The 10,000-nt window shown below is 35.0% G+C and overlaps 1 protein-coding gene across 1 annotated transcript in view; it reads left to right on the top strand.

Annotated features, from left to right (window-relative positions):
* The window catches only part of LOC137642697 (uncharacterized), a 22,093-nt gene that overhangs the window by 3,332 nt on the left and 8,761 nt on the right, over positions 1 to 10,000 (top strand). The window contains exons 3-8 of the mRNA XM_068375487.1: positions 874 to 1,004; positions 1,668 to 1,741; positions 2,151 to 2,735; positions 6,726 to 6,954; positions 7,740 to 7,903; positions 9,458 to 9,569. Coding sequence (XP_068231588.1) covers positions 874 to 1,004; positions 1,668 to 1,741; positions 2,151 to 2,735; positions 6,726 to 6,954; positions 7,740 to 7,903; positions 9,458 to 9,569 — 1,295 coding nt within the window. The remainder of the gene's footprint in view (positions 1 to 873; positions 1,005 to 1,667; positions 1,742 to 2,150; positions 2,736 to 6,725; positions 6,955 to 7,739; positions 7,904 to 9,457; positions 9,570 to 10,000) is intronic.

Below are 10,000 nucleotides of genomic sequence, written 5' to 3'. Positions count from 1 at the left end.
TGAGATGCCCCCTCCCCCACACACACTACACACTGAACTGACGATGATACTTGTGAAGTCACCTATGCGATCGGATATAGCATGTTTACACAGGAATAATGATACTTTTAGTGCCTAGCCGAGACTGACCTGATATGAAATGATCAGAACAAATACATGCGTAGGGTATTGAGGATTCACGTAGATCAGCCTGTGATATTCTGGTCAACCACAAGTCACGTCTGCGCTTGGATAATTCCTCTGTATCTTTGTCCTAATTCTGAATAACTGCCAGTATGCGGTAGAAACTCTTGTCATCTCTTCGTCCTCAATTCCCACAGCCAGCAATAGAGCAAAAACTGGGCATTGTGTGAATGTGAATGTGATGAAATGGCTAAATATTCAACAGTTCAACCATAGCTATTCACTGAAAGCGTCTTTGTTTGCCCTCCAAGATGGCGGACCGGAAGTTTGATGACGTGTATTGAAAGGACTCTATATATATATATATATATATATATATATATATATATATATATATATATATATATATATATATATATATATATATATGCCCATACACGTGTATATAACCTTATATATACATACATAATATGTATAAAATAAGGACACCGTATAAGAATATATATTTGTATGAATGAGTGGTGTCCTCAAAGTGAAACAGATTCATGACGTCATCAGTTGGATGTGGCATATTTCGCCCAAATAGATTGTAGTGACTATGGTAACAAATAGATGACCACCAGGACTTTCTCTTAAACAAAAGTACAGATAATTACAAAACGACATTACACTACAGAACATTGAAAATAAGCATAGATTACGCAAAGTGTTCAAAAACCACTTCATCAATTTCATACTCTTTATTCACAGGATCCGAAAACACTGAAAGTGTCAACAGTAGAAGAGCAAATGAAGAAGAAGCTTTCGTGTCGCAAGAACCCCCAATAGGACGCTATCGTTCACACCTGCCGCCGGTTTGGGGCCAGTTCCAGTCCAGTGAGGTATTGTGATGAAGAATCGTGTGTAGTATCAATAAAGTGTTCGTTTATTACGTGTAGATATACATGTAGAATACTGCATACATATACATATATGTACATTGTATACACTCATTGATATTAGTAGGCTATCTAAACATGTACAATTTTATATACTGTGTACGCACACACACACACACACACATATATATATATATATATATATATATATATATATATATATATATATATATATATATATATATATAATGTACATAAATATTTATATATATATATATATATATATATATATATATATATATATATATATATATATATATATATATATATATATATATATTTATATATATATATATATATATATATATATATATATATATGTGTGTGTGTGTATGTGAATATTCAAGTCAAAGCTTATTGCCATTAGAGGGATTGGCTCCAAATGGTGTTAACATTCCGTTCTAAGCATGTCCTTTGGGATGAGGTTAAGGCGTTTTCCTTTCATAGGATCGGGTAAGGCCAAATAGCAATCTATTTACGTATTTCGTTTAATCTGCCTTTCATGACCCAACAATTTTATAATAATTGTTTACGATAATTATCTAGTGATATAATTTATATATTTGCTTTCGGTAAGACTCTGTCTGATAGGTCCTTTATCAACAGCTCCATTCCAGTCCTCTTGCCACATCTCCGATACTGATGGTCGTCACTACTAAGGACATACAAATGCTCCAGAGGTTAGTAACTATGACAACTGATGCATCGCTATTATTCAGTTTTGTGATACTGACATCATGTGAATCTGTCATATTAAAAAGATACATATTTAAAGATGACTTTTGTATAGTTATGAATTTATGAATAACTATTTTTAACTTTTAAGGGATAAGAAGTAAAGTTGAAAGACTGAATGGCCACAGTAATATTAAAGATACGATGAAAATTTGTAAATATTTATTGTCAAAGCCGACAAACTTTTATAACTATTGACTATTGAGAGAGAGAGAGAGAGAGAGAGAGAGAGAGAGAGAGAGAGAGAGAGAGAGAGAGAGAGAGAGAGAGAGAGATAATAATAATAATAATAATAATAATAATAATAATAATAATAATAATAATAATGACGAAATTCTTTTATTTTTCTTACAGGTCCATAGAAAACATTCTACACGCAACATCCGGCACCGGAATAAATCTTATCATATCGTTACAAAAGCCATCGTCAAGGACGCTTCGCCTTCTAAGCCAGTACCCTTTGAAAATCCACATTGCAGAAACCAATCCAGAAGACGACGACGAAGACGAACAAATAGAGGAGATCATTCCTGTGTCTTCTTTATTGAGGCACTTTCGGAAAGCAGTGGGTATCTTGGCAAGAAATCCTGGCTTTTGTGAGAAAGATCCAATTCGCTCCAGTTTTAAAGTCCTCAATACAGCCCGAAATAATACACACACATCGACTTACCACCTGACTTTGGAAGAAATTAGAGCGTCGAAGCATGGAGTGCCATTCGAAGATAATCCTTTTAATATTATACATCGCAAAGCTGCTAAGAACTCGATCGAAATAAATGAAAATGGGATGCCATTGCCTAAGGAACGAAAAGATCAGTCTCTTTGCGAGAAGACGAAACTTCTCAGGGGAGCAGTTCAATTTGCCCTTGAAACTTTTCCAACCTTAGATCACCTGATTTTGCTCGAGTCTGGATACAGCTTTGCTGCAAATTACATAAGGTAATTATCATCTGTAATACTTTAACTTACACACACATACTCATACATACATTTGTATATATATATATATGTATATATATATATATATATATATATATATACATATATATATATGTATATATATATATATATGTATATATATATATATATATATATATATATATATGTATATATATACATATATATATATATATATATATATATATATATATATATATATATATATATATATATATATATACAGTATTCCCTTAGCTATCGCAAGTGTTCTATTCTATGCTTGAATTTCCTTAGTCCTTTCAATCCAGCAGAATTTCTCTACCATTTATTCTTGATGTTGTGTCTCCGACTTCAGGTCCTTCCATCTTTGGGCCAATGAAGATGAGTCAGGGTTTGCAAGACATGCATCATGTGCTTTCCAATTCTGCCTTCTCCATCATGAGGCTCAATACTACACAGTATTCTAGAAGTTTTATTCCAGCTGTTACCAAGTTGTGGAATGATCTTCCTAATCGGGTAGTTGAATCAGTAGAACTTCAAAATTTCAAAGTTGCATCAAATGTTTTTATGTTAAACAGGCTGACATAAGTCTTTTTATAGTTTATATATGACAAATCTGTTTTGACGTTAATGTTTTTAGAATGATATATTGTTAATTTATTCTCATCATTTATTTATTTCCTTATTGCCTTTCCTCACTGGACTATTTTTCCCTGTTGGAGCCTTTGGGCTTATAGCATCTTGCTTTTCCAACTAGGGTTGTAGCTTGGCTAGTATTAACAATAATAATAATAATTTGCAGGTGACTGCTTAGTGAAGCCAATTGTTGCTTTTGCTGCATCTCATATCAGTGAACAGAAATTTGCTGACTTAGTGTAGAATGTAGATCTTCCTCAAGAATGTTGCCTAAAGAAAAGATGCTCTTATCAATTTGAATGCAAAAAAAAAAAAAAAGATAAATTGTTTCATGCTTTTTTCAGTGAAAATAATTTTATTTTTTTAGACATAACCTGCTTAAGGTTTTGAGGTCTGATTTTGAATGTAAAGACGGATTTCACCATTGGATGATCTATCTAACACTATCCCCAATGCATGAATTATGTTAAGCTTACATCATTAGTGGGGCTCTGCCTGGTTATGGCATTGTCCAGCAAGTGCCAGTGCTTAGCTCTTGGATTCATCCATGTGTTTTGAACGTGTCTCTGAGCTTGAGTAGCCTACAGGCTGCAGGGAACTAACGAAAAGTTACAAAAGGATCCTGACTTTCACCTCACTGCCTGTCAACAGAGCCTGTTTCATCCTCAGGGATACCCTTGTTACCTTCATCCTATATAACTAATCCCCAAGACATCGGGACCACTCATTTGACTTAGTCCATTAGTCGAGATGGTGTGGCAGGCTGTTTCCCGTGGAGCCAACAAGTGAGAGTTGATGTATAAGTGGTGAAAATTGTTAAAGCCACGAGTAATTGATAATGCAAATGAATATATATCTATTATCCCCATAAATTTCTTCAGAGGGAATGACAACAGGTGTTACACTTCCGGTTCTCAGTAGGCATACAGAGAGGATGCTTGCCGATGCCATCTGATGGATGTTGAAGGGGCTTTTGTACAGGCAGCATGTTCCTTCTCAGTCGTCACCTATCCAAGTACTGACCAGGCCTAACTCTGGTCAACTTAAAACTTTAGTGATCAAAAGCCCACTGGTATATGTAACTGACTAAGTTTAAACAATGATTTACAAAACAATATATTGGGTATAATGCCACAAATTTCACTCCCATGTCTATTCGTCAATTTTCACAATTTCAGATGTGAAAGAATGCAATAACTGTATTTGGTGATTAAAGATTATCATTATTTTTCCCAGATGTGCTCATATGCAATTTAAGGGCAATTCCAGCCACAAAGGGTCCACAACCACCTGCGGGTTACTCTTTTTCCATTATTATTGTGAATTTCTTAAGGTTGCAATGTACAGTTGGACACAGGACTTCTTGGCACACCTTGTTCAGAAGATGAGCACACTGTCACACCCTTAATGCACGGAGAGTAACCAAACAGATAGTGTAGGGAGAGATGACAGAGATGGTGGGTGAAACTAAACACAAGAACTTGTCACTCAGTAGGGGTGTGATAAGGTGCACTTCCTCAGAACGAGGTGTGCCAGGAATTCCTGTGCCTAACTGTACGTGCAGCGCTACCTTACTTAGGAGCTTTCCATCAAGCAATTCTTTGTCCTCCATTAAGCACTTATGTGTCTTATGGAAATGACATATGGTGCGTTAGTATTTCAAACCGAGGAAGCACATGTGAAGCTTATTGGGGCAGGATTACCTTAAGGAAGCTTCATTAACATTAATATTATTCTTTCATGGAGTGATTAATATCTTGCCTTAATACAGTGCTGTGAATAATTCTAGGTCCCCCAAGAGTGAGGGTGCTGGTAAAATGCCATTCTATTTCGTTTCTTTACCGGGTGAACATGAACATCGACATTACATTTTCAATTCCATTTTTCTTGAAAAACGGAGGGCTGCAAACGTAGATTGGTACTTCACAATTCGCAATGGGTTGTGAAATCTGAGTCCCCTATTCAGGCAGGAAGGGAACTCTGTCTTGGACAGCTGTCCTCCCATGGACACGTTTTCTTGATAAATCCCTCCTACATCTTCTTGGGCATGATTTAAAGGTATTCTTCCACCTCTCGGGTTGAAAGACAAAATGGGACTCTCCAACTGGTAACTTTTCTCCTGCTACTGGCGGCTAAGATGAACCGCATTCTTGAAGCTAATTAGTGCCTGTCACATCGGCACCTCAAGATGGGGGAGATGGGGGAACTGGTTAAGGAAGAGCCGGTTCTGCTTCCTCGCAGGATCTTAAATAGCCAGTCTAAGGTGTGGCAAATTACGTCACGTCATGTGACTGTTCCTCTGGTCATGGCTCCATGCATCGCGTCTTGGTGACATCATTGTTATCGGCTGCTTGGTAATTCATTCGGAGGCAGCGCGTGCAGTCGTGGTGAATGAGTCATGCCTCTCGCTTCTTGCTTTGGGCTTGTTAAGTCTACAAATTATGCAATATCAGCATTTCAATGCCTACTATACCACTTCACTCCTCTCTTTTCTCATCTCTCTCTAAAATAACTCTTTACCTTTATGAAATCAACCAACTTCATTTCTCTCTTTCGTTTAATTAATGAACAAAACTTATAAAATAGCTAATTACATACATTTATTAACTCATTCAAAGTGAAATTAACTCGTGATCTTACACACATCAGGTTGTTTTATCATGGTCTTCATCTTTGAATATCAATTAAGGATTGAGTGAGGAAATATCTAGTGTAGAATTTAACCAAAAACCATAAGTTTGTATAAGCGTGGATTTGCCTGAGAGATTTATTTATATGCGCCAATATCATAACTGATATACATCCAAATTTGCATAAAAATAATAACAGCAAAAACAGAATTTTAACAATTATATAGTAGTAACAGAATTCAAATTGAGAAAGGCTCACGTACAGGCACAGAGATTGCCCAGATTTTTCCCTCTGGATGGGAGAGGAAAGGAAAACTCATATTCATTATTCGATCAGTATTTACACAGTAGATATAGTATATATATTATATCCGATATGAGAAAAATAACAATAGATTATGAATACAAAAGCACACACATACTATATATATATATATATATATATATATATATATATATATATATATATATATATATATATATATAAATATATATATATATGTATATATATATATATATATATATATATATGTGTGTGTGTGTATATATATATATATATATATATATATATATATATATATATATATATATATATATATATATATATATATATATATCTCAGTCTCAAAAATTTCTCCTTAGGTTTTCTTTTTATTTAAGCATTATAACTTACAGCAAAATTATTCTTGGCGAAATTCTTGTAAAGTCCAACATTCTATCGCAGGTACTTTGAGGACACGCTGGCTCTACTGAAAGAAGATCCTTCCATTTACTGTATCTCTGCTCACAACCCTCTTGCAAACGAACATACTCTGGGAGATCCGTCAAAAGTTTACCGCGTCGACCACTTCGTCAGCAGGGGAACGTTAATACCGAAAAGAATTGTAGAGGAAATTGCTAATGATTTTGTCGTGTACGAAGATACCGCTAAAGAGCTCCAAGGCTCTGCACTGGTTAGTTTTGCAGGTTTGTTTTCCCTTATTAATCTCAGTGATTGTTCTCTCATCTTTTATCACATCTTTTCTTCTTTCCAACCGTTATCCCTACATTAAGGGATCGGTTGCCAGAGGCGCCCTCTCCAATGCCTTCTACCACAGGCATCTTCTTTCTTTGGAGTGGAGGTCAATGATTGATTAAATAATGGAGAAGATCTAAGGTGAGCAGACCTACTGTGTTTTCGATCGAATTTCAGAATCTGATGGCTAATGCCTAATGTTTCTTTATTAACTTGAATGTTCAGATCTATAAAAACATATTCTATACTTATACAAACTTATTTTTGGCAATCCTTTCTATGAGGTTGAAAACAAATCAGGTTATTATATGTTTAGAAAATTAAATATAACTTCGAAAGATCCACACTGAATATTTTGGAAATAAGGTATTAACTCTGTTTTTACTGTTCTATATGAAGAACACTCATTATTATATAACGATAAAATATTCCTTGTAATCTCTTCATTAAAATACTAAGAAAAAGATACCTAAACTCACCGCGATAAGTATTCTTATTTTATTGGCCTTGATTATGATAAAACCGATAGTTAAAAGAGAAAAACGTGACATTGCATTGATCATCCTATTTTGAAATATTAATTTTATTTCACTAAAATACTGATTAAAATCAGGAATTGAAAAAAAATCGAGTATCAAGGATATTTCAATATAAAAATGACATAAAAAAGCAGAAGCATTTGACTCAGATTTTAAGCAGCTTCTTCACTACATGATTCTACAGGACATCTTAGAGACTTGGCTTTCTTGGTGGAGCAGAAGAAGAAGAAGAGGATGTGTCATTCCTAACATCCCTCGGATATGTCCCTTTGAGAGAGACGAAAAAGCTGGAGACGAGCGCGAACAATGTCATCCACAGACTAACGGGTCTCGCGTCAATACGACCAGGTAATGTATTAGGTTTGATTTATAATTTCAGAGAACTATTGGCCGAAACTAGGCACATATGAGAGAGAGAGAGAGAGAGAGAGAGAGAGAGAGAGAGAGAGAGAGAGAGAGAGAGAGAGAGTAAAATTATGTTCTATTAAAAGATTTCATTTATATTAACAGGCTAGATTAATAAAGTCGTTCTTTTGGCAATATAATAACAACTTTAGAGAGAGAGAGAGAGAGAGAGAGAGAGAGAGAGAGAGAGAGAGAGAGAGAGAGAGAGAGAGAGAGAGAGAGAGAGAGAGAGAATTATGTTCTATTAAAAGTTTTCGTTTAAATGAACAGGCTAGATTAATAAAGTTCTTTTGACGATATAATAGCAACTTGAGAGAGAGAGAGAGAGAGAGAGAGAGAGAGAGAGAGAGAGAGAGAGAGAGAGAGAGAGAGAGAGAGAGAGAGAGAAATAATGTTTTAATAGAAGTTCTCATTTATGTGATCAGCCTAGATTAATAGAATCGTTTTCTTGACGATATAATAACAACTTTATAACTCATTTATAGATATGAATAGAATGATAAATAATGCACCTATCAATTCCCATTATTTTGGTGGCAATTATAACATATACATCAAACGTTGCTGTTATTCCTTGCACAGCATTCTTCATTTATATCTCGTAAAAATTGAGATTATCATTAACATCATTATGAGCGCTTAATTATATAAATTCCCACGAATACAATGTATCATCGCGAATAAACAAATAGAAAAATATCATTGTTATAAAATGCAAATTGAGATAACAAATAAATGAAAATAAACAGGCAAACATGCGGAAATAAATAATAGTCCTAAAAGCAAAGGAACAAACAGTTTTAACATGGATATAAAACATTTACGTCACTGCCAATCAACATCCTTATCTGTGACGGTAAGACTCTCACATAAAAGACAATGAAACACCTAAGACCTAAATGGGAGACTGTTGTCACGAGACGAAGCAAATGTGACGCCATAGGATCTCAACGGACTATGGAAGATATCACTGAGAATTGTGGTGATTAGAAAACACTCGCAGTCTCCTTTTTAACGTATTTCACGACGAATGTGATAGTAACTTATTCTTTCTTATTTCATTGGCCATGTCAATACTGATTAAAAGAAAGATATTTATTAAGATAAATGCATCAAGCATATTAACAAAGGAACATATGATTATGACATTGATGCAAGTAAGAAAATAGAGAATAATGATAGGAATGGGGTTACTTATGACGATAGTTATAAAAACGTTGATGATGGTAACGATATATAAAGCAATGGTAGGATACGGACGATAATGTAAACTACAATGTACAATGGGGGCAATTTGGTGATAATTGTAATGAAAGTAAGGATGTTAACGATCCTGAATATGATTAATATGTAAGTATTGAATGTCTGGATGCAACTGGAGCCAACAATTTGTTTTAACTTTTCCCTTTCTCGGTGATAAGTTATACATTGAAAATCGTACTCAGATTGCCAATGTCCTTCTCTTACAATCAATTTCTTTCTTTTTTCTTTCCTCAGACTTGTTCATTACCAGTACAGCCAGGATATATATCATCAAATCAAAGCAGCCAAGACACTAGGGGCTAAAGAAAAGGATTGCAGGAAAGAATCTTTTTTCCTCAAAAATATGGTAAGCCCAATTGTTTTCGTTCGAAGTATCTAGATACGCTTCTTGTTCGACATTTTCCTCCAAGAAGATAAGTTTATCAGGTAACGGGTTTTAATGTGTTTTTCTTCCTATACCCCCATATATTGGCACACCGGCCGGCCCCCTTGAGGGAAAGGTAGGCGGCCAAGCACTGGGGGATAGGATGACTCATTGCACGATCAGTCAGTCAATCAATGATTAGAAAACCATCGTGGAACCACAGACGACAACATGAATCTTTCCCGCAACAAGGAAAGGGTAGAGAGATGAGCACAGGCGTTGGGATGTCTGTGACCAAACCAACAACTACCCACTTTAATACAGCAAAGGCTAGGCCTAACTCTTTAAATAAAAAAAAAATGCCGAGGGAAATATCCAAATATCTAGGTTAAAATGGTTCAGATAAATGCACA

This window comes from Palaemon carinicauda, chromosome 1, assembly GCF_036898095.1.
Source record: "Palaemon carinicauda isolate YSFRI2023 chromosome 1, ASM3689809v2, whole genome shotgun sequence".
Classification (NCBI taxonomy): domain Eukaryota; kingdom Metazoa; phylum Arthropoda; class Malacostraca; order Decapoda; family Palaemonidae; genus Palaemon; species Palaemon carinicauda.
Note: the sequence above shows the minus strand (reverse complement) of the source record. Positions and strands in the feature narration are given on the sequence as shown.